The sequence below is a fragment of the Pleurodeles waltl genome, chromosome 12 (genome assembly GCF_031143425.1).
Source record: "Pleurodeles waltl isolate 20211129_DDA chromosome 12, aPleWal1.hap1.20221129, whole genome shotgun sequence".
NCBI classification, from domain to species: Eukaryota; Metazoa; Chordata; class Amphibia; order Caudata; family Salamandridae; genus Pleurodeles; species Pleurodeles waltl.
Genome location: NC_090451.1, coordinates 656,190,460 through 656,215,488, shown reverse-complemented (window position 1 = coordinate 656,215,488; position 25,029 = coordinate 656,190,460). Strand labels below are relative to the sequence as shown.

The following is a 25,029-nucleotide window of genomic DNA, read 5'->3' as shown; positions in this document are numbered from 1 at the left end:
GCATCCTGTAGAGGAGTAACTTCAAGAGTGTAAAAGAAATAGAAACATTCCAAGCATGCATCCAAGGAAATGTTGTGGTGGATTCAATAATCTTGGCTACAGCCAGGAACAGAGCCAATATTCATATTCCGCCCCCTCCCCCCACTAGCCAGAGACAGCTAAAGAATTGGCATGGTGGGGAGAAAGTTTGTAAGAGGAGCCGCAACGCAATGGAGGATAGCAAATTGAAATGCCTTACTCAACAGATATGCTCATTAGAACTGGGAGAAGATGGCAGAGCTCATGAAACACCTGCCTGCCAACACATGCCTAAAATCAGTGCTAGATGCCACAAATGCCACACATGGCTTTGTGTATCTGGCTTCAAAAATGAAGTACAGACCAATATTGTCAACAATCCCTTCGAAGGAGAGCATCAGTTTAGGAAGGCTGCAGCTTCACTGCAACAAATAAAGACAATGAGACTGCAAAATCTATGGGGGCACTAAAATTCAGGTGGCAACCAAGAAGGGGAGACACCACAACAAAGCTTCCAAGGCTCAAGCCCAATGCAGCCAACTGCTCAAGTCCAATGCAGCCAACTTCACAACAGTGGCAACTTTGGATACCACAAAGACAGTCCTTTCGGGAACGAGTTAGAGGAAGAAGTCTGCCAACGAGAGGGGCAGCAACATCAAAGTGACTACTTAAATTGGAACATCCACGCACGTGCAACACCAGCAGAGGGAGGAAATGGAAACTTTCTCCAGGAGTGTAGGAAAATGATATCGGACAAGTGGGTAGTCAATATACTACAACATGGATATTGCATAGAGTTGGAGAAACATCCACCACCATCACGTTACCTACACTGAAAAACACAAATGGAAGAAGAAATAACATACCTACAGAAGGAGGTGAAAGAGCTGCTACAAAAACATGCAGCAGAGGAAGTATCCTCTAGAGAGAAATATCAAGGAATCTACTCCAACATATTTTCTGGTTCCAAACCAGACCAGACACTGGAACATATACTAGACCTACGCTTTCTAAACAAATTCATGAAGACACATAAATTCAAGATGACAATGTTGCACAAAGTTATTCCTCAAATCCAACAAGGGGATTTCCTGGCAACTATAGATCTAAAGGAGGCATATCTTCATATTCCCTTGAACCCAAAACACAAATTATACCTGTGTTCGTGATAAGCAAAAAACACTACCTGTTCAAAGTACTGCCCTTTGTAACTACCCTTGGTGCCAACCTTATGCCAAAGTGCCAAGCAGTAGTAGAGGCACATTTGAGAAGAAAAGGAATCCATGTCTACCCATACTTAAATGACTGGATGGTAAAAGCAAATTCAGAGAAGTGTGAAAAGTACATAAAGACAATAATGGCAACACTACACAAACCAGGGCTCACCATAATCTTTGAGAAGGCCAAAACCAGAACAGATAATTTTCTTGGGAGCAAAGATAGACATGATTCAAAGAAGGAAATCTTTCCCTTGCAACAAGAGGGTACAAGTGCTAACACAGGAAGCTCTCCAATAACTGAAGGGTCAGTCTCTGACAGTGAGGAAAGTGGCAAAGCTATTAAGAATGATGGCATCATGCATACCACAAATATCACATGCGAGGCTTCACATGAGACCCATTCAAGAATGGTTACAGAGTCAATGGTCACAAGCATCAGGGACATGGGAGGATCTAGTGATTGTTGTAGGAAGTTGGCCTAGTGTGTGATGAGCACCTATAGTGTTATCACCTTATACATGGTCCAGGTCTCCCCTGTTAGTGAGGTGTTGGCAGTGTCTAGAAAGCCAGGGCTCTGTAGAGGTAGCTGTGGATGATCAGCCAAGACGTATCTAGGAGACATGCAATGCTAATGCAATACCACTTCCAGTCACACAGCACTTACACACATGAAAGAACCACACAGTGTTACAAAAATAAAGGTACTTTTAGTGACATAAATACTAAAAGTTCGATGGCATCTGTCGCTGTAGATACGCATGTTCTGCAATAGCTCGCCATCTGGTGTTGGGCCGGAGTGTTACAAGTTGTTTTTCTTCGAAGAAGTCTTTCGAGTCACGGGACCGAGTGACTCCTCCTTTTGTCTCCATTGCGCATGGGCGTCGACTCCATCTTCGATTGTTTTTTTTCCGCCATCGGGTTCGGACGTGTTCCTGTCGCTCCGAGTTTCGGAACGGAAAATTAGCTAATTTCGGAAGATTTTCGTCGGTATTGTTGCGTTCGGGATCGGCGTACTTAGATTCCACACCGCATCGAAGAGCTCCGGTGCCCTTCGGGGTAGTTTTTCGATCCCCCGTCGGGGCCTGGTCGGCCCGACCGCGTGCTGAAGAACGCCGATGGAACGGACCCCGTTCCGTTTCTGCCCCAAATGCCACAATAAATACCCCTACACAGACCAACACTTGGTCTGCAACCTGTGCCTGTCACCTGAGCACAGCGAAGACACCTGCGAGGCCTGTCGTGCGTTCCGGTCCCGAAAAACACTCCGAGACCGTCGAGCCAGAAGACTTCAGATGGCGTCCGCACCGACAGCCCAACGGGAGTTCGAGGAACAGGAAGAGGAAGGTACCTTCTCGATCCAAGACTCAGACTCCGAAGGATTCGACGATACACAAACCGTGAGTAAGACGTCGAAAACCACACAGAGAAACATTTACAAGGCCCAGGGGACGCCACTGCCATCCGGCCATGGCTCCACCCATAAATTCGGTGACCGACCGTCGGCACCGAAAAAGGCCCAAACAGTGCCGAGGTCGTCCGACTCCGGTCGAGACACCGGCACGCAGCCTTCTCGGGACCGAGAAAGTGCTGGAGACAAGCCTCGACACCGAGATGCCGGTGTGGACACGGCTCGACGCCGAGACAGCGGCACCGAAGCAGATCGACGCCGAGAGGTTTCGGCCCCGAAAAAGAAAAAAGTCACCTCGGAGCCGGAAAAACACGCAGACAGGGTTTCGATGCCGAAACAAACTGAAATCGACCCAGCTTCAGGCTCTTATACAGAAGAGCACTCGCTAACCTCCCAAATGCAAAAGCATAGGTTTGAGGAAGAGCTACAAGCAACTGATGTGGACCATACGCAAAAGCGTATCTTCATACAGCAGGGGACAGGAAAAATAAGCACCCTTCCCCCCATTAGGAGAAAGAGAAGGTTGGAGTTCCAGACTGAACAGACACCACAACCGAAAGTGGTGAAAAGAGTTACCCCACCACCCTCTCCTCCGACCGTGATTAACGTCTCACCAGCACAAACTCCATCACACTCCCCAGCTCACACCACCATCAGCCAGGGTGACCAAGATCAGGACGCATGGGACCTATACGACGCCCCAGTGTCAGATAACAGTCCGGAGGCATACCCTACGAAGCCATCTCCACCAGAAGACAGCACCGCGTATTCTCAAGTGGTGGCTAGAGCAGCACAATTTCACAACGTAAGCCTCCACTCAGAACAGGTCGAGGATGATTTTTTATTCAACACACTCTCCTCCACCCACAGCTCATACCAAAGCCTGCCTATGCTCCCTGGTATGCTCCGGCACGCAAAAGACATCTTTAAGGAGCCGGTCAAAAGTAGGGCAATCACACCAAGGGTGGAAAAAAAGTATAAGGCGCCTCCTACAGACCCGGTTTTCATCACTACACAGCTGCCACCAGACTCTGTCGTTGTAGGAGCAGCTAGAAAAAGGGCCAACTCTCACACATCTGGAGATGCACCACCCCCAGATAAAGAAAGCCGCAAGTTCGATGCAGCTGGTAAAAGAGTCGCAGCACAAGCTGCAAACCAGTGGCGCATCGCGAACTCCCAGGCACTACTTGCGCGCTATGACAGAGCCCACTGGGACGAGATGCAACATCTCATTGAACATCTGCCCAAGGACTTACAAAATAGGGCAAAACAAGTGGTTGAGGAGGGACAGACCATTTCCAACAACCAGATCCGCTCCTCCATGGACGCTGCAGATACAGCTGCACGGACAATTAATACATCTGTAACTATCAGAAGGCATGCATGGCTCCGAACGTCTGGATTTAAACCAGAGATTCAACAAGCAGTTCTCAATATGCCTTTTAATGAAAAAGAACTGTTCGGTCCAGAAGTGGACACAGCGATTGAGAAACTCAAAAAAGATACGGACACTGCCAAAGCCATGGGCGCACTCTACTCCCCGCAGAGCAGAGGGAATTACAGCACATTCCGTAAAACGCCCTTTCGAGGGGGCTTTCGGGGTCAGAGCACACAAGCCAGCACCTCACAAGCGACACCGTCCAGTTACCAGGGACAGTATAGAGGAGGTTTTCGGGGACAATATAGAGGAGGGCAATTCCCTAGAAATAGAGGAAGATTTCAGAGCCCCAAAACCCCTACTACTAAACAGTGACTCACATGTCACTCACCCCCTCCACACAACACCAGTGGGGGGAAGAATAGGTCATTATTACAAAGCATGGGAGGAAATCACTACAGACACTTGGGTTCTAGCAATTATCCAACATGGTTATTGCATAGAATTTCTACAATTCCCTCCAAACATACCACCAAAAGCACAAAATTTAACAACACACCATTCCAATCTCCTGGAGATAGAAGTGCAGGCACTATTGCAAAAGAATTCAATCGAATTAGTGCCAAACACACAAATAAACACAGGAGTTTACTCACTGTACTTTCTGATACCAAAGAAGGACAAAACGCTGAGACCAATCCTAGACCTCAGAGTAGTGAACACTTTCATCAAATCAGACCACTTCCACATGGTCACACTACAAGAAGTATTGCCATTGCTAAAACTACACGACTACATGGCAACTTTAGACCTCAAGGATGCTTATTTCCATATACCAATACACCCATCGCACAGGAAATACCTAAGGTTTGTATTCAAAGGAATACATTACCAATTCAAGGTACTGCCTTTCGGATTAACAACCGCACCAAGAGTCTTTACCAAATGTCTAGCGGTAGTCGCTGCACACATAAGAAGGCAGCAAATACATGTGTTCCCATATTTGGACGACTGGCTAATCAAGGCCCATTCGTTCATAGAGTGCTCAAATCACACAAATCAGATCATACAAACCCTCTTCAAACTCTGGTTCACCGTCAACTTTACAAAATCAAACATTCTGCCGCGCAAGGTACAACAATACCTGGGAGCCATAATAGACACATCAAAGGGAGTAGCCACTCCAAGTCCACAAAGAATTCTAAATTTCAACACCATCATACAACGCATGTATCCAACACAAAAGATACAAGCAAAGATGGTATTACAACTCCTAGGCATGATGTCTTCATGCATAGCTATTGTCCCAAACGCAAGACTGCACATGAGGCCCTTACAACAATGCCTAGCATCACAGTGGTCTCAAGCACAGGGTCACCTTCTAGATCTGGTGTTAATAGACCGCCAAACTTACCTCTCGCTTCTGTGGTGGAACAACATAAATTTAAACAAGGGGCGGCCTTTCCAAGACCCAGTGCCACAATACGTAATAACAACAGATGCTTCCATGACAGGGTGGGGAGCACACCTCGATCAACACAGCATACAAGGACAATGGAACGTACATCAAACAAAACTGCATATCAATCACCTAGAACTTCTAGCAGTTTTTCAAGCACTAAAAGCTTTCCAACCAATAATAGTTCACAAATACATTCTCGTCAAAACAGACAACATGACAACAATGTATTATCTAAACAAGCAGGGAGGGACGCACTCCACGCAGTTAAGCCTGCTAGCACAAAAGATTTGGCGTTGGGCAATTCACAACCAAATTCGCCTAATAGCACAATTTATACCAGGGATCCAAAATCAACTCGCAGACAATCTCTCTCGAGATCACCAACAGGTCCACGAATGGGAAATTCACCCCCAAATTCTGAACACTTATTTCAAACTCTGGGGAACACCTCAGATAGACTTGTTTGCGACAAGGGAGAACGCAAAATGCCAAAACTTCGCATCCAGATACCCACACGAACAATCCCAAGGCAATGCCCTATGGATGAACTGGTCAGGGATATTTGCTTACGCTTTTCCTCCTCTCCCTCTCCTTCCTTACCTGGTAAACAAACTCAGTCAAAGCAAACTCAAACTCATATTGATAGCACCAACTTGGGCAAGGCAACCCTGGTACACAACGCTGCTAGACCTATCAGTGGTACCCTGCATCAAATTGCCCAACAGGCCAGATCTGTTGACACAGCACAACCAAAAGATCAGACACCCAGATCCAGCATCGCTGAATCTAGCAATCTGGCTCCTGAAATCCTAGAATTCGGGCACTTACAACTTTCCCAAGAATGTATGGAAGTCATAAAACAAGCCAGAAGGCCATCCACCAGGCACTGCTATGCAAGTAAATGGAAGAGGTTTGTTTGCTACTGCCATATTAATCAAATACAACCATTACACACAACTCCAGAACATGTAGTGGGTTACTTGCTTCACTTACAAAAATCTAACCTGGCTTTCTCTTCCATTAAAATACACCTTGCAGCAATATCTGCATACCTGCAGACTACCTATTCAACTTCCCTATATAAGATACCAGTCATTAAAGCATTCATGGAGGGCCTTAGGAGAATTATACCACCAAGAACACCACCTGTTCCTTCATGGAACCTAAATGTTGTCCTAACTAGACTTATGGGTCCACCTTTTGAACCCATGCACTCCTGCGACATACAGTTCCTAACCTGGAAGGTGGCATTTCTCATCGCCATTACTTCCCTAAGAAGAGTAAGCGAGATTCAGGCGTTTACAATACAGGAACCTTTTATACAACTACACAAAAATAAAGTCGTCCTAAGGACCAATCCTAAATTTTTGCCAAAGGTTATTTCACCGTTCCATCTAAATCAAACAGTGGAACTTCCAGTGTTTTTTCCACAGCCAGATACCGTAGCTGAAAGGGCACTACATACATTAGATGTCAAAAGAGCATTGATGTATTACATTGACAGAACAAAAAACATCAGAAAGACTAAACAACTATTTATTGCATTTCAAAAACCTCATGCAGGAAACCCAATATCAAAACAAGGTATAGCCAGATGGATAGTTAAATGCATCCAAATCTGCTACCTTAAAGCTAAACGACAGCTGCCCATTACACCAAGGGCACACTCAACCAGAAAGAAAGGTGCTACCATGGCCTTTCTAGGAAACATCCCAATGCAAGAAATATGTAAGGCAGCCACATGGTCTACGCCTCACACATTCACCAAGCACTACTGTGTAGACGTGTTATCCGCACAACAAGCCACAGTAGGTCAAGCCGTATTAAGAACATTATTTCAGACTACTTCCACTCCTACAGGCTGATCCACCGCTTTTGGGGAAATAACTGCTTACTAGTCTATGCAGAACATGCGTATCTACAGCGACAGATGCCATAGAACTGAAAATGTCACTTACCCAGTGTACATCTGTTCGTGGCATCAGTCGCAGTAGATTCGCATGTGCCCACCCGCCTCCCCGGGAGCCTGTAGCAGTTTGGAAGTTACCTTCAATTATTTATATATGTATCATCTCAACCTTAAATAGGTGCATACTTAGCCACTCCATTGCATGGGCACTATTACTACAATTCAACTCCTACCTCACCCTCTGCGGGGAAAAACAATCGAAGATGGAGTCGACGCCCATGCGCAATGGAGACAAAAGGAGGAGTCACTCGGTCCCGTGACTCGAAAGACTTCTTCGAAGAAAAACAACTTGTAACACTCCGGCCCAACACCAGATGGCGAGCTATTGCAGAACATGCGAATCTACTGCGACTGATGCCACGAACAGATGTACACTGGGTAAGTGACATTTTCGTACTATATAGGCCATACACTACTAGCAGGTGAGTAAACATACTAATATATACACCTTAGTACTCAGTAATAGGCATTGAAAGCAATAGAAAACCATCAAATACCAATAAACAATAGAGACCTTAGGGAGAGACCAAACCAGATCCAAAAAAAATGGAATGCAAATGTCAGTCCCCCACCCAGGTAAGTGGGCTCTGTAGAGGGGAGCTGGAGGAACTAGGAACCCCAAAAAGTAAGTTCCAGAGTGCCCCCGTGACTAGAACAGATGAGGTAAGTACATGATTTTTCCTAAACCCACAGAAAAAGTTTGTGAAAGGACAGTGCAAGACACGAGCAAGACTGCAAGAAACAGAAGATGGATCCAGACAGAAAAGGACCTTCAAATGAAAGGTACCAAGTCTAGTTCCAGTTGGAGTGTCCAGTTGGGGAAGGAGCCACCACCCACCCTTCTGGAGATGCAGGACCAGGCCGACGGTAGAGATTAGGAGTTGGTTATGCAGCACAGGAGGCGTTCCAGGAGTGATGCAGTCTATGCCCCACGTCGGAAGAAGAGTTTGTCTGTCAGTGGTGTGGAAAAACCACCAACAAGCCCTGGCAAAGGCAAGAGTCTCAGAGAAGAAGTTGCAGAACTGCTGGGGACCAGGAAAGTCCGAGGGGATTCAACCCAAGGAGGGGAGTCCCAGGCAACCCCCAGCAGTCAGAAGAGCAAGAAGTCGTGGATGCAGCCCCCACAGGCAACTCTCAGGTAGCAGGCACAGGAATCGCGGTGAGGCCCACTCATCAAACCTGGAAAGGAGTCCCACATCGCTGTAGTGGCAGGCAGGAGACCACGCATTGCAGGGAAAGGAGGCCAGGGCTACACAGAGCCTGAAGATCCCTTGGAAGAAGAGCCAACAAGCCTTATTAGCTGCAAGAGTAGCAGTGCACAGTGGTACTGTCCTGCACGGAGAGGCAAAGACTCGCCATCTCCAACTTTGGACAGCTGGACCACTCAGGACCACCACGTGCGTTGCAGGATCCACGCAGAGTTGCAGTCGAGGATCCACGTGGCCGGTCGTCGTTGCAGTTGGTGCCTGCAGATGCAGGGTAGTGACTCCTTCACCCCAAGGGAGATTCCTTCTTGCAAGGAAATGTTGCAGTTGCTGATAGAAGCCAGAGAAACAATGTTGCAGAGCGGAGGCGTCGCTGGAGCTGCAGATTGTAGGTTCCTGTGAAGTCCAGTTGCGGTTCCAGTGGCCAGCAGTCGAAGTAAACGTTGCAGAGTAGTCCTGCTGGAATCTTGTACGTCGAATCTGAGGGACTCACCCAAGAAGGAGACCCGATATAGCCCTCAAAGGGTGATTGGTCACCTAGCAGGGTGACCACCTATCAGGAGGGGGCTGTAAAGTCACCTGCCTGACCTGGCCACTCAGATGCTCCCAGAGGCCTCTGCCCATCTTGGATTGGCAGAATCAAGGAGCCACCTGGAGGAGCTCTGGGCACCACCCCTGGGGTGGTGATGGACAGGGGAGTGGTCACCCCCCTTTCCATTTTCCAGTTTTGTGCCAGAGCAGGGACTGAAGGTCCCTGAACCGGTGCAGAGTGTTTAAACAAGGAGGGCACCACATGTGCCCTTCAAAGCATACCAGTGGCCTGGGAAAGCTACCCTTCCCAAGCCATGTAACACCTATTTCCAAAGAGAGAGTGTTGCCTCCTTTTCCCAAAGGAAATCATTTGTTCTGCCTTATGGAGCTTGAGCTGCTCAAGCAGCAGGAGGGCAGAAACCTGTCTGTAGGATGGCAGCAGCAAGGGCTGCCCGGGAAAACCCTGCAGACTGGTAGGAGCAAAGCTGGGGGTCCTCTAAGGAGCCCTCAGAGTGCAGCGAATCATACAGCCAATACTAGCAACAGTATTGGGGGTGTGATTCCGACATGTTTGATACCAAACATGCCCAGATTCAGAGTTACCATTATGTAGCTGGACATAGGTAGTGACCTTTGTCCAGTACACGGGTAAAATGGCTTCCCCGCACTCATGAAGTCCAGGAGATTGGAGTTGAAGTTCATGGGGGGGGGGGGCACCTCTGATCAGGCAGGTGTGCCCTCACACACATGTGCTTGCCCCCTGCCCTCTGGGCTAGGAGGGCTTGCCGTGACCTGGTGCAGTGACCTGTAGTGAAAGGATGCATGCACCTTTTCACGCAGGCTGCAATGGAAGGTCTGCAGACCCATTTTGCATGGGCTCCCATGGGTGGCATTGTACATGCTGCAGCCCAAGGCGAATCCCTGGTGCCCCTGTGCCCTGGGTACCTAAGTACCATATACTAGGGACTTACATGGGGGCACCACTGTGGCAATTGTGGGGTGCAGAGATTCAGGAACAACCACATTTAGAGGTAGAGAGCACAGTCACTGGGGTCCTGGTTAGCAGGATCCCAGTAAACACAGACAAAACACACTGACAGCTGGCAAAAAGTGGGGGTAACCATGCCAAAAAGAGGGTACTTACCTACACTGAGGGCTCAGGGATATTGTTATATGTCCTAAATTGCACTATTTTGCTGGCGTCTGAGATAACATTCCTGGTCTCCTGGTTCCAGAGAGAACCATTCTCTACAAGACCACATCTACAATTATGGTCTTGAGTCTTCCCTGCAAGACAATGGCTTTTAGAGTTGGTGGTACCATAATTGAAATTGCAGAATTTGAGTGATCTCTCAGCTGTGGAAAGAATTATTGTTTTGCATAATGGGTGGAACCTGTTAATCCTAGCCTTCCGTAAGAGGGAGGTTATGTGTAGCCATCGATGTGTTTAATGAAGGAAGATATGTCTTGAGTTGAGGAGAGCATACGTTTAATATCCTACCATTTGTATCTTTGAATTGTGTGAAGCATTGTCTTTTATTTATCTCAGTGGATCTAACTTTAATGTTCTTATTTTTGCTTGGTTCAACTCTAGCACCATCAATGAATACCTAATTTAGAACAGTTTGTGCATCTTTTAAACCTAGGTGAGTGAGCCAGCCATCAAGCCACCAGTCATATCTTTAGCTTTCAGTTACACCATTGGGCCAGTTTTGCTCCTTCCAATGCATTGGGAGCACTTTAGGTGAAAATACATGCTGGGCGAGCCCCAGTGGCGGACATAGTGGACTTGGTCAGGACAGAAGAACAGATCTTTGAATGGAACCCAGTTGCCTTTCGGTAGATGGTCAATCTGATGCACTACTATCGAAAACCTGGCGGTTTCTTACTTCTAAGTGAGGCAGGGGAACTTCATATTTGGTGGGGAGAAAGACATGGTTATTTATGGCTCTTCCAAACTCTGGTTAAGACCTTTTATGTAAAAAAAAATTTATTGTTCATGTATCAAAACTAATTTTAATAAATTAATGTCTGAGGGTGAATATTATATCATAATAATAATTATTTAGGAGAAGTTATCTATAAGTTAGTGCATATTGATTCTGGTCACCTAAAAAAAGCAAGAGATGGGGGACTATAAAGTTGTGTTTTTTTTTTTTTTGGTAATGGTTTCCCTCTCATGTGAGCTTGTTGGAACCTAGCTGCAGTCGAGCCATAAACAAAACCCTCATAAAGTATATTGATGTTGCATTTGGTCCCATAGAACAACAGAGTAGGAAAAAAGAATGATCTTTGAGTGTGTAGTACACAAGTACAGGGAGGCTGCTTTTAACACCATGTTTTATGGTGCATCTCCAGAGCATGAGTTTTTAGCTGCTGTGATCTCTGGAGTCAGTTCAAGAAAACAGCTTTGGTTCCAAAGTCACACTGTGAAGTTAGATGCAGTGTGCTATGGAGTCGCCATTAGGTAGTTGTGCCTTGGTTTTTAAGTGGATTTTGATCTGGGTACTTTATAGAGGCCTAATAAGTTATTGTCATGCACCACATCAGGGTTTTGGGTTGGGCACAGTGTGGTCCCTGTACATAATTATAGTGACGGTCAATGAATCATATAACAAAAAGGTCTACATATTCCATGCCAGGTGGTCCTGATGCTTAGTATTACACAACCCCCTGTTGAACCTACACCACAGCAAGGTGGCCTGTTCAACAGCAGTGTCATTTAAGTAATAAAGTCTTTTTTATCTCTACTGCTCTTATTTAGGGTCTTTTGACCAGTCCAACAACATGCTTGTATGACTGCTGTGGGTAGAGTCTGAACAACTCGGGGACAAAAGCTTTTTGGAACTAGGCACACATGAAAATGTCGCCATTGACAGTTGTGCTGTAGGCATAAGCAACAGCTAAATTAAGGAAATGTTTTACCAACGATAAGAGTTTAGTGAGCCGGCAGCACCAACTTCCACAGTTATGCCACCTGAAATTATGTCTGCTCTTCGTCTTCCTCTTCTTGCTGGTTGAGGCCAGGCATGGTGCCTCTACATCTTCTTAATCCAGTTTGTTTTTCTGGTCTCCCTCAGTCGTTAAAGAAGTATCCATGCCGGCTCTGTGAACGATCTTTCTGCTCCGCTCCCAGCCTGCGGCGCCACGTACGTGTAAACCACGAGGGGATTAAACGAGTCTACCCTTGCCGGTATGTACCCTGCCATGCTTTGGTGCAGTTGAGAGGAGCCTTCTTTTTATCTTGTTTTCTCTTATCAATCCAGTCTTGTGGCTTACCTTCAAGTTTGTTTCTCTACTGGCATCTCCCCTCTAGCTCATTCTTTTGACAGTCTTACATTTTGTAGCTTCTTACTTCCCTACTGAATTGTTCTTATTCTGTGTTCTCATTTTTGATTTTACGTTTTATCATTTTCTCCCATTGTCATTGAAGATTGTTTTCTTCTCCAACTTTGTTTCTCATACTCTCAGGCCCCACTTCATTTAAAAATGTTCCTCTTCTGTCCTATTCTTTCCTTAATTTCCTTCTTTGCGATGTCTTTTACCTTTACTTCCCTTTGTCTCTTCTGTTCTTGATCTTTCTTCATTTACTGCCCCCCTCTTTCACTGTATTTCTTCCGATTTTACTTCTTCTTCCTTTGATCTTGTCTTTCCTGTTTTCATTTCTTCTCTTTTGCCTCAGTTTTGTGCTTATTTACATGTTTTTTCTGACTGTTTTGGTCACTTAGCCTTTCTTCCTTATCTCATTGTTTCTTCCACTTCACAAATCCCTTTTCAAGTTCCTTTTATTAGTTTTATTCCATTTCTTCCTAACCCTCTGTTAGTTTATAGTTTTATTTTTAACTTCTCTTCCCTCCCTCTTGTCCTCTCATCCTTGTTCCAGATTTTACCCCCTTTCTCTTCTTTTATTTTTCCACTTTTCCCATTTTTTTATTGTATTTCTCTTGTGCAGTTTCAGTTTCCTGCTTAATCCCCTTCTCTTCCCTTCGTCTTTATCTTTCACTTGCATTCTTTCCTTTTGTCCATATACTTCTATTGTTTATTTCCACTCCCATGCCACCTCCTTTTTTCCCATACCTTCCTATTTGCTTCAATTTACTTATTCTGTAACCTTTCACACCTCCCTCTCGCCTATCTTTTTTTTTTATATTTACTAGCTTCACTTTCTTTGTTGTAGTAATTATTTTTGCATAGACACACACAATAATAAAAACAAACTTTCCTACACCATGTCTCTCATAATTTGCCTCCACATTTGTATGCTGGACGGTAAAAAGCAAAGGCCCTCCAGAAGTAATTTTCATTCTTCAAAACATATGGGCATAATGGCAACACCTAGTCATCATCACATCACATCACTTAAACAGTTCACTGCTTATTTATTTTCTTCCTGTCTGTATAAAAATCCCTAAGTAGAAAACACTGATTGTTTTTATAATGCACTCCCTGACTGAGCCCCTTGAGGAAGAATAATGCATGCCTGTAGTTTGCACACTGGTCTTTTTCAGCAGAGATCCCTGACCTCAGTCATCCTGGAGGATTATATCTATGCCTATGTTGACCAAAGTTTCCCTGAGAAGTAGCTGCACTAACTGTTAGTTTGGTATACTTTCTTTGTATAAAAATGTGATGGAGTGATCACAAAGTTAGATCCTACTTTCTAATAGGTAAATGTTTACAAGGGAGTTGTTCTAAAAGTATTATCTTTAGGAAGATCCACAGTCCTGGAGACAAAACATGCAGATTTGGGAACAGTAGGATTTTGTAGTCCATTAAGGCAGTAGTAAGTTAAGTGTTGGGTATTAATTAGATCAGTATGGTCTGACTCTCTGTAGCCGTCAAACATTTGGGAGCTGAATCGTACTAAAAAGGTTGTAGGAGAATGACTTATGTGGTGCAGCATATGAGAACACACCCTTTAAGGCCTGCCGCAACTGTAACATCAGTTTTGCAGCCTGAATCTTTTCTGGATTCACATGCTGTGCATTATTCTACCATCTAGTGGTTGGGGATGGAATCCTTTGTGTAGTAGTAGTAGTAGTAGTAGTACTAGTAGTAGTAGTAGTAGTAGTAGTAGTAGTAGTCCTTCCTCTCAGGTGTTTTTTTCCTTTTTGTTGGGTGTCAATGGCACCACCAGTTGGTGTCTAATCCGGCCTCTCCGGACATCAGACCCCCCCCCCCCCCCCCCCCCCCTCGCCCGGATGTTTCCAAGCATGGTAGCCATCTTCAGATTCTTTTTTTTCCACCGTTGGGTCTGGAAGCATGGCAGAAGGCTCTTCAAGCATTGAAAAGAAGAAAGGTTAGTGTAGGAAGTTGGCTCTGTATGTGCTATTTCAAAGTAAGGAATAGCATGCACAGAGTCCAAGGGTTCCCCTTAGAGGTAAAATAGTGGTAAAAATAGATAATACTAATGCTCTATTTTGTGGTAGTGTGGTCGAGCAGTAGGCTTATCCAAGGAGTAGTGTTAAGCATTTGTTGTACATACACATAGACAATAAATGAGGTACACACACTCAGAGACAAATTCAGCCAATAGGTTTTTGTATAGAAAAATATCTTTTCTTAGTTTATTTTAAGAACCACAGGTTCAAATTCTACATGTAATATCTCATTCGAAAGGTATTGCAGGTAAGTACTTTAGGAACTTCAAATCATAAAAATTGCATGTATACTTTACAAGTTATTGACAAATAGCTGTTTTAAAAGTGGACACTTAGTGCAATTTTCACAGTTCCTGGGGGGAGGTAAGTTTTTGTTAGTTTTACCAGGTAAGTAAGACACTTACAGGGTTCAGTTCTTGGTCCAAGGTAGCCCACCGTTGGGGGTTCAGAGCAACCCCAAAGTCACCACACCAGCAGCTCAGGGCCGGTCAGGTGCAGAGTTCAAAGTGGTGCCCAAAACGCATAGGCTAGAATGGAGAGAAGGGGGTGCCCCGGTTCCGGTCTGCTTGCAGGTAAGTACCCGCGTCTTCGGAGGGCAGACCAGGGGGGTTTTGTAGGGCACCGGGGGGGACACAAGCCCACACAGAAATTTCACCCTCAGCAGCGCGGGGGCGGCCGGGTGCAGTGTAGAAACAAGCGTCGGGTTTGTAATGGAAGTCAATGAGAGATCTCGGGATCTCTTCAGCGCTGCAGGCAGGCAAGGGGGGGATTCCTCGGGGAAACCTCCACTTGGGCAAGGGAGAGGGACTCCTGGGGGTCACTTCTCCAGTGAAAGTCCGGTCCTTCAGGTCCTGGGGGCTGCGGGTGCAGGGTCTCTCCCAGGCGTCGGGACTTTAGGTTCAAAGAGTCGCGGTCAGGGGAAGCCTCGGGATTCCCTCTGCAGGCGGCGCTGTGGGGGCTCAGGGGGGACAGGTTTTGGTACTCACAGTATCAGAGTAGTCCTGGGGTCCCTCCTGAGGTGTTGGATCGCCACCAGCCGAGTCGGGGTCGCCGGGTGCAGTGTTGCAAGTCTCACGCTTCTTGCGGGGAGCTTGCAGGGTTCTTTAAAGCTGCTGGAAACAAAGTTGCAGCTTTTCTTGGAGCAGGTCCGCTGTCCTCGGGAGTTTCTTGTCTTTTCGAAGCAGGGGCAGTCCTCAGAGGATGTCGAGGTCACTGGTCCCTTTGGAAGGCGTCGCTGGAGCAGGATCTTTGGAAGGCAGGAGACAGGCCGGTGAGTTTCTGGAGCCAAGGCAGTTGTCGTCTTCTGGTCTTCCGCTGCAGGGGTTTTCAGCTAGGCAGTCCTTCTTCTTGTAGTTGCAGGAATCTAATTTTCTAGGGTTCAGGGTAGCCCTTAAATACTAAATTTAAGGGCGTGTTTTAGGTCTGGGGGGGTTAGTAGCCAATGGCTACTAGCCCTGAGGGTGGGTACACCCTCTTTGTGCCTCCTCCCAAGGGGAGGGGGTCACAATCCTAACCCTATTGGGGGAATCCTCCATCTGCAAGATGGAGGATTTCTAAAAGTTAGAGTCACTTCAGCTCAGGACACCTTAGGGGCTGTCCTGACTGGCCAGTGACTCCTCCTTGTTTCTTTCTTTGTTCCCTCCAGCCTTGCCGCCAAAAGTGGGGGCCGTGGCCGGAGGGGGCGGGCAACTCCACTAAGCTGGAGTGCCCTGCTGGGCTGTGACAAAGGGGTGAGCCTTTGAGGCTCACCGCCAGGTGTCACAGCTCCTGCCTGGGGGAGGTGTTAGCATCTCCACCCAGTGCAGGCTTTGTTACTGGCCTCAGAGTGACAAAGGCACTCTCCCCATGGGGCCAGCAACATGTCTCTGGTGTGGCAGGCTGCTGGAACTAGTCAGCCTACACAGACAGTCGGTTAAGTTTCAGGGGGCACCTCTAAGGTGCCCTCTGTGGTGTATTTTACAATAAAGTGTACACTGGCATCAGTGTGCATTTATTGTGCTGAGAAGTTTGATACCAAACTTCCCAGTTTTCAGTGTAGCCATTATGGTGCTGTGGAGTTCGTGTTTGACAGACTCCCAGACCATATACTCTTATGGCTACCCTGCACTTACAATGTCTAAGGTTTTGTTTAGACACTGTAGGGGTACCATGCTCATGCACTGGTACCCTCACCTATGGTATAGTGCACCCTGCCTTAGGGCTGTAAGGCCTGCTAGAGGGGTGTCTTACCTATACTGCATAGGCAGTGAGAGGCTGGCATGGCACCCTGAGGGGAGTGCCATGTCGACTTACTCGTTTTGTCCTCACTAGCACACACAAGCTGGTAAGCAGTGTGTCTGTGCTGAGTGAGAGGTCTCCAGGGTGGCATAAGACATGCTGCAGCCCTTAGAGACCTTCCTGAGCATCAGGGCCCTTGGTACTAGAAGTACCAGTTACAAGGGACTTATCTGGATGCCAGGGTCTGCCAATTGTGGATACAAAAGTACAGGTTAGGGAAAGAACACTGGTGCTGGGGCCTGGTTAGCAGGCCTCAGCACACTTTCAATTGTAAACATAGCATCAGCAAAGGCAAAAAGTCAGGGGGCAACCATGCCAAGGAGGCATTTCCTTACACAACCCCCCCCCAAACGAAAGAGGATGAGACTAACCTTTCCCAAGAGAGTCTTCATTTTCTAAGTGGAAGAACCTGGAAAGGCCATCTGCATTGGCATGGGCAGTCCCAGGTCTGTGTTCCACTATAAAGTCCATTCCCTGTAGGGAGATGGACCACCTCAACAGTTTAGGATTTTCACCTTTCATTTGCATCAGCCATTTGAGAGGTCTGTGGTCAGTTTGAACTAGGAAGTGAGTCCCAAAGAGGTATGGTCTCAGCTTCTTCAGGGACCAAACCACAGCAAAGGCCTCCCTCTCAATGGCACTCCAACGCTGCTCCCTGGGGAGTAACCTCCTGCTAATGAAAGCAACAGGCTGGTCAAGGCCATCATCATTTGTTTGGGACAAAACTGCCCCTATCCCATGTTCAGAGGCATCAGTCTGCACAATGAACTGCTTAGAATAATCTGGAGCTTTGAGAACTGGTGCTGAGCACATTGCCTGTTTCAGGGTGTCAAAGGCCTGTTGGCATTCCACAGTCCAGTTTACTTTCTTGGGCATTTTCTTGGAGGTGAGTTCAGTGAGGGCTGTCACAATGGATCCATATCCCTTCACAAACCTCCTGTAATACCCAGTCAAGCCAAGGAATGCCCTGACTTGAGTCTGGGTTTTTGGAGCTACCCAGTCCAGAATAGTCTGGATCTTGGGTTGGAGTGGCTGAACTTGGCCTCCACCTACAAGGTGTCCCAAGTAAACCACAGTTCCCTGCCCTATCTGGCATTTGGATGCCTTGATAGAGAGGCCTGCAGATTGCAGAGCCTTCAAAACCTTCCTCAGGTGGACCAGGTGATCCTGCCAGGTGGAGCTAAAGACAGCAATATCATCAAGATAAGCTGTGCTAAAGGACTCCAAGCCAGCAAGGACTTGATTCACCAACCTTTGGAAGGTGGCAGGGGCATTCTTTAAACCAAAGGGCATAACAGTAAACTGATAATGCCCATCAGGTGTGGAGAATGCTGTTTTCTCTTTTGCTCCAGGTGCCATTTTTATTTGCCAGTACCCTGCTGTCAAGTCAAAGGTACTTAAGAATTTGGCAGCACCTAATTTGTCTATGAGCTCATCAGCTCTTGGGATTGGATGAGCATCTGTCTTGGTGACAGAATTGAGCCCTCTGTAGTCCACACAAAACCTCATCTCTTTCTTTCCATCTTTGGTGTGAGGTTTGGGGACTAAGACCACTGGGCTAGCCCAGGGGCTGTCAGAGCGCTCAATTACTCCCAATTCCAGCATCTTGTGGACTTCCACCTTGATGCTTTCCTTAACATGGTCAGATTGTCTAAAGATTTTGTTCTTGACAGGCATGCTGTCTCCTGTGTCCACATCATGGGTACACAGGTGTGTCTGACCAGGGGTTAAGGAGAAGAGTTCAGGAAACTGTTGTAGGACTCTCCTACAATCAGCTTGCTGTTGGCCAGAGAGGGTGTCTGAGTAGATCACTCCATCTACTGTGCCATCTTTTGGGTCTGATGACAGAAGATCAGGGAGAGGTTCACTCTCTGCCTCCTGATCCTCATCTGTTACCATCAACAGATTCACATCAGCCCTGTCATGGAAGAGTTTAAGGCGGTTCACATGGATCACCCTCTTGGGGCTCCTGCTTGTGCCCAGGTCCACCAGGTAGGTGACCTGACTCTTCCTTTCTAGTACTGGGTAAGGGCCACTCCATTTGTCCTGGAGTGCCCTGGGAGCCACAGGCTCCAGAACCCAGACTTTCTGCCCTGGCTGGAACTCAACCAGTGCAGCCTTTTGGTCATACCAAAACTTCTGGAGCTGTTGGCTGGCCTCAAGGTTTTTGGTTGCTTTTTCCATGTACTCTGCCATTCTAGAGCGAAGGCCAAGTACATAGTCCACTATGTCCTGTTTAGGCTCATGGAGAGGTCTCTCCCAGCCTTCTTTAACAAGGGCAAGTGGTCCCCTTACAGGATGACCAAACAGAAGTTCAAAGGGCGAGAATCCTACTCCCTTCTGTGGCACCTCTCTGTAAGCGAAAAGCAGACATGGCAAGAGGACATCCCATCTCCTTTTGAGCTTTTCTGGGAGCCCCATGATCATGCCTTTTAATGTCTTGTTGAATCTCTCAACCAAGCCATTAGTTTGTGGATGGTATGGTGTAGTGAATTTATAAGTCACTCCACACTCATTCCACATGTGCTTTAGGTATGCTGACATGAAGTTGGTACCTCTGTCAGACACCACCTCCTTAGGGAAACCCACTCTGGTAAAGATACCAATGAGGGCCTTGGCTACTGCAGGGGCAGTAGTCGACCTAAGGGGAATAGCTTCAGGATACCTGGTAGCATGATCCACTACTACCAGGATATACATATTTCCTGAGGCTGTGGGAGGTTCCAGTGGACCAACTATGTCCACACCCACTCTTTCAAAGGGAACCCCCACCACTGGAAGTGGAATGAGGGGGGCCTTTGGGTGCCCACCTGTCTTACCACTGGCTTGACAGGTGGGGCAGGAGAGGCAAAACTCCTTAACCATGTTGGACATATTGGGCCAGTAGAAGTGGTTGACTAACCTCTCCCACGTCTTGGTTTGTCCCAAATGTCCAGCAAGGGGAATGTCATGGGCCAATGTTAGGATGAACTTCCTGAACAGCTGAGGCACTACCACTCTCCTAGTGGCACCAGGTTTGGGGTCTCTGGCCTCAGTGTACAGGAGTCCATCTTCCCAATAGACCCTATGTGTTCCATTTTTCTTGCCTTTGGACTCTTCAGCAGCTTGCTGCCTTAGGCCTTCAAGAGAGGGACAGGTTTCTTGTCCCTTACACAGCTCCTCCCTTGAGGGTCCCCCTGGGCCTAAGAGCTCAACCTGATAAGGTTCAAGCTCCAAAGGCTCAGTTCCCTCAGAGGGCAGAACTTCTTCCTGAGAAGAGAGGTTCCCTTTCTTTTGCTGTGTTGCAGTTGGTTTCCCAACTGACTTTCCTGTTCTCTTGGTAGGCTAGGCCATTCTTCCAGACTCCAGCTCTACTTGTTCACCCTGTGCCTTGCACTGTGCTCTTGTTTTCACACACACCAGTTCAGGGATACCCAGCATTGCTGCATGGGTTTTTAGTTCTACCTCAGCCCATGCTGAGGACTCCAGGTCATTTCCAAGCAGACAGTCCACTGGGATATTTGAGGAGACCACCACCTGTTTCAGGCCATTGACCCCTCCCCATTCTAAAGTAACCATTGCCATGGGATGTACTTTTCTCTGATTGTCAGCGTTGGTGACTGTGTAAGTTTTTCCAGTCAGGTATTGGCCAGGGGAAACCAGTTTCTCTGTCACCATGGTGACACTGGCACCTGTATCCCTCAGGCCCTCTATTCTAGTCCCATTAATTAAGAGTTGCTGTCTGTATTTTTGCATGTTAGGCGGCCAGACAGCTAGTGTGGCTAAATCCACCCCACCCTCAGAAACTAGAGTAGCTTCAGTGTGGACCCTGATTTGCTCTGGGCACACTGTTGATCCCACTTGGAGACTAGCCATACCAGTGTTACCTGGATGGGAGTTTGGAGTGGAACCTTTCTTGGGACAGGCCTTGTCTCCAGTTTGGGGTCCATGCTGTTTACAGCTATGACACCAGGCCTTTTTGGGATCAAAGTTTTTACCCTTGTACCCATTGTTTTGTGAAGAGGCTCTGGGCCCACCCTCCTGTGCAGGTTTTTGGGGGCCTGTAGAAGACTCTTTACTATTTTTAGTTTTGGTTGTCTCATCACCCTTCCCCTGGGGATTCTTTGTGACCCCTTTCTTTTGGTCACCCCCTGTTGAAGTCTTGGACACCCTTGTCTTGACCCAATGGTCCGCCTTCTTTCCCAATTCTTGGGGAGAAATTGGTCCTAGGTCTACCAGATGCTGATGCAGTTTATCATTGAAACAATTACTTAACAGGTGTTCTTTCACAAATAAATTGTACAGCCCATCATAATTACTTACACCACTGCCTTGAATCCAACCATCTAGTGTTTTCACTGAGTAGTCAACAAAGTCAACCCAGGTCTGGCTCGAGGATTTTTGAGCCCCCCTGAACCTAATCCTGTACTCCTCAGTGGAGAATCCAAAGCCCTCAATCAGGGTACCCTTCATGAGGTCATAAGATTCTGCATCTTGTCCAGAGAGTGTGAGGAGTCTATCCCTACACTTTCCTGTGAACATTTCCCAAAGGAGAGCACCCCAGTGAGATCTGTTCACTTTTCTGGTTACACAAGCCCTCTCAAAAGCTGTGAACCATTTGGTGATGTCATCACCATCTTCATATTTAGTTACAATCCCTTTAGGGATTTTCAACATGTCAGGAGAATCTCTGACCCTATTTATGTTGCTGCCACCATTGATGGGTCCTAGGCCCATCTCTTGTCTTTCCCTCTCTATGGCTAGGATCTGTCTTTCCAAAGCCAATCTTTTGGCCATCCTGGCTAACTGGATGTCCTCTTCACTGGAGTTATCCTCAGTGATTTCAGAGGTGTTGGTCTCTCCTGTGAGGGAACCAGCATCTCTGACTATTATTTTTGGAGTCAGGGTTTGAGAGACCCTGTTCTCCCTAGATAGGACTGGTAGGGGGGAATTGTCCTCCAAGTCACTATCCTCTTCCTCTGAGTTGCCACCCTCAGAGGGGTTGGCCTTTTCAAACTCTGCCAGAAGCTCCTGGAGCTGTATTTTGGTAGGTTTGGGGCCCATTGTTATTTTCTTTATTTTACAGAGTGACCTTAGCTCCCTCATCTTAAGATGGAGGTAAGGTGTGGTGTCGAGTTCCACCACAGTCACATCTGTGCTAGACATTTTGCTTCTAAAAGTTGGAATACTTTTTAAGAATCTACAACTGGTTCTAGAATCTAATTCAAACTTTTACAAACTTTTAAACTCTAAAAGAAATGCTAAACAGGATCTAACACAAGGCCCTAGCAGGTCTTTTAAGAATTTAGAAAACTTTTCAAATTGCAAAAATCAATTTCTAATGACAATTTTGGAATTTGTCGTGTGATCAGGTATTGGCTGAGTAGTCCAGCAAATGCAAAGTCTTGTATCCCACCGCTGCCACCAATGTAGGAAGTTGGCTCTGTATGTGCTATTTCAAAGTAAGGAATAGCATGCACAGAGTCCAAGGGTTCCCCTTAGAGGTAAAATAGTGGTAAAAATAGATAATACTAATGCTCTATTTTGTGGTAGTGTGGTCGAGCAGTAGGCTTATCCAAGGAGTAGTGTTAAGCATTTGTTGTACATACACATAGACAATAAATGAGGTACACACACTCAGAGACAAATTCAGCCAATAGGTTTTTGTATAGAAAAATATATTTTCTTAGTTTATTTTAAGAACCACAGGTTCAAATTCTACATGTAATATCTCATTCGAAAGGTATTGCAGGTAAGTACTTTAGGAACTTCAAATCATAAAAATTGCATGTATACTTTACAAGTTATTGACAAATAGCTGTTTTAAAAGTGGACACTTAGTGCAATTTTCACAGTTCCTGGGGGGAGGTAAGTTTTTGTTAGTTTTACCAGGTAAGTAAGACACTTACAGGGTTCAGTTCTTGGTCCAAGGTAGCCCACCGTTGGGGGTTCAGAGCAACCCCAAAGTCACCACACCAGCAGCTCAGGGCCGGTCAGGTGCAGAGTTCAAAGTGGTGCCCAAAACGCATAGGCTAGAATGGAGAGAAGGGGGTGCCCCGGTTCCGGTCTGCTTGCAGGTAAGTACCCGCGTCTTCGGAGGGCAGACCAGGGGGGTTTTGTAGGGCACCGGGGGGGACACAAGCCCACACAGAAATTTCACCCTCAGCAGCGCGGGGGCGGCCGGGTGCAGTGTAGAAACAAGCGTCGGGTTTGTAATGGAAGTCAATGAGAGATCTCGGGATCTCTTCAGCGCTGCAGGCAGGCAAGGGGGGGATTCCTCGGGGAAACCTCCACTTGGGCAAGGGAGAGGGACTCCTGGGGGTCACTTCTCCAGTGAAAGTCCGGTCCTTCAGGTCCTGGGGGCTGCGGGTGCAGGGTCTCTCCCAGGCGTCGGGACTTTAGGTTCAAAGAGTCGCGGTCAGGGGAAGCCTCGGGATTCCCTCTGCAGGCGGCGCTGTGGGGGCTCAGGGGGGACAGGTTTTGGTACTCACAGTATCAGAGTAGTCCTGGGGTCCCTCCTGAGGTGTTGGATCGCCACCAGCCGAGTCGGGGTCGCCGGGTGCAGTGTTGCAAGTCTCACGCTTCTTGCGGGGAGCTTGCAGGGTTCTTTAAAGCTGCTGGAAACAAAGTTGCAGCTTTTCTTGGAGCAGGTCCGCTGTCCTCGGGAGTTTCTTGTCTTTTCGAAGCAGGGGCAGTCCTCAGAGGATGTCGAGGTCGCTGGTCCCTTTGGAAGGCGTCGCTGGAGCAGGATCTTTGGAAGGCAGGAGACAGGCCGGTGAGTTTCTGGAGCCAAGGCAGTTGTCGTCTTCTGGTCTTCCGCTGCAGGGGTTTTCAGCTAGGCAGTCCTTCTTCTTGTAGTTGCAGGAATCTAATTTTCTAGGGTTCAGGGTAGCCCTTAAATACTAAATTTAAGGGCGTGTTTTAGGTCTGGGGGGTTAGTAGCCAATGGCTACTAGCCCTGAGGGTGGGTACACCCTCTTTGTGCCTCCTCCCAAGGGGAGGGGGTCACAATCCTAACCCTATTGGGGGAATCCTCCATCTGCAAGATGGAGGATTTCTAAAAGTTAGAGTCACTTCAGCTCAGGACACCTTAGGGGCTGTCCTGACTGGCCAGTGACTCCTCCTTGTTTCTTTCTTTGTTCCCTCCAGCCTTGCCGCCAAAAGTGGGGGCCGTGGCCGGAGGGGGCGGGCAACTCCACTAAGCTGGAGTGCCCTGCTGGGCTGTGACAAAGGGGTGAGCCTTTGAGGCTCACCGCCAGGTGTCACAGCTCCTGCCTGGGGGAGGTGTTAGCATCTCCACCCAGTGCAGGCTTTGTTACTGGCCTCAGAGTGACAAAGGCACTCTCCCCATGGGGCCAGCAACATGTCTCTGGTGTGGCAGGCTGCTGGAACTAGTCAGCCTACACAGACAGTCGGTTAAGTTTCAGGGGGCACCTCTAAGGTGCCCTCTGTGGTGTATTTTACAATAAAGTGTACACTGGCATCAGTGTGCATTTATTGTGCTGAGAAGTTTGATACCAAACTTCCCAGTTTTCAGTGTAGCCATTATGGTGCTGTGGAGTTCGTGTTTGACAGACTCCCAGACCATATACTCTTATGGCTACCCTGCACTTACAATGTCTAAGGTTTTGTTTAGACACTGTAGGGGTACCATGCTCATGCACTGGTACCCTCACCTATGGTATAGTGCACCCTGCCTTAGGGCTGTAAGGCCTGCTAGAGGGGTGTCTTACCTATACTGCATAGGCAGTGAGAGGCTGGCATGGCACCCTGAGGGGAGTGCCATGTCGACTTACTCGTTTTGTCCTCACTAGCACACACAAGCTGGTAAGCAGTGTGTCTGTGCTGAGTGAGAGGTCTCCAGGGTGGCATAAGACATGCTGCAGCCCTTAGAGACCTTCCTGAGCATCAGGGCCCTTGGTACTAGAAGTACCAGTTACAAGGGACTTATCTGGATGCCAGGGTCTGCCAATTGTGGATACAAAAGTACAGGTTAGGGAAAGAACACTGGTGCTGGGGCCTGGTTAGCAGGCCTCAGCACACTTTCAATTGTAAACATAGCATCAGCAAAGGCAAAAAGTCAGGGGGCAACCATGCCAAGGAGGCATTTCCTTACAGTTAGTCAAAAGTTTATTGATAAATCGGGGAAGAAAACATTGGATTTGGCGTCACCAAGGGTCCACACACCGGGGAACACCAGA

At 47.3% G+C, this 25,029-nt stretch overlaps 1 protein-coding gene across 5 annotated transcripts in view; it reads left to right on the top strand.

The window, feature by feature from the left end:
• Positions 1 to 25,029, top strand: part of ZNF687 (zinc finger protein 687) — a 252,804-nt gene that overhangs the window by 138,552 nt on the left and 89,223 nt on the right. For all 5 annotated transcript variants that reach the window (XM_069218357.1, XM_069218358.1, XM_069218356.1 and 2 more), the window contains one exon: positions 12,272 to 12,384. In XM_069218357.1, the coding sequence (XP_069074458.1) occupies positions 12,272 to 12,384 (113 nt within the window). The remainder of the gene's footprint in view (positions 1 to 12,271; positions 12,385 to 25,029) is intronic.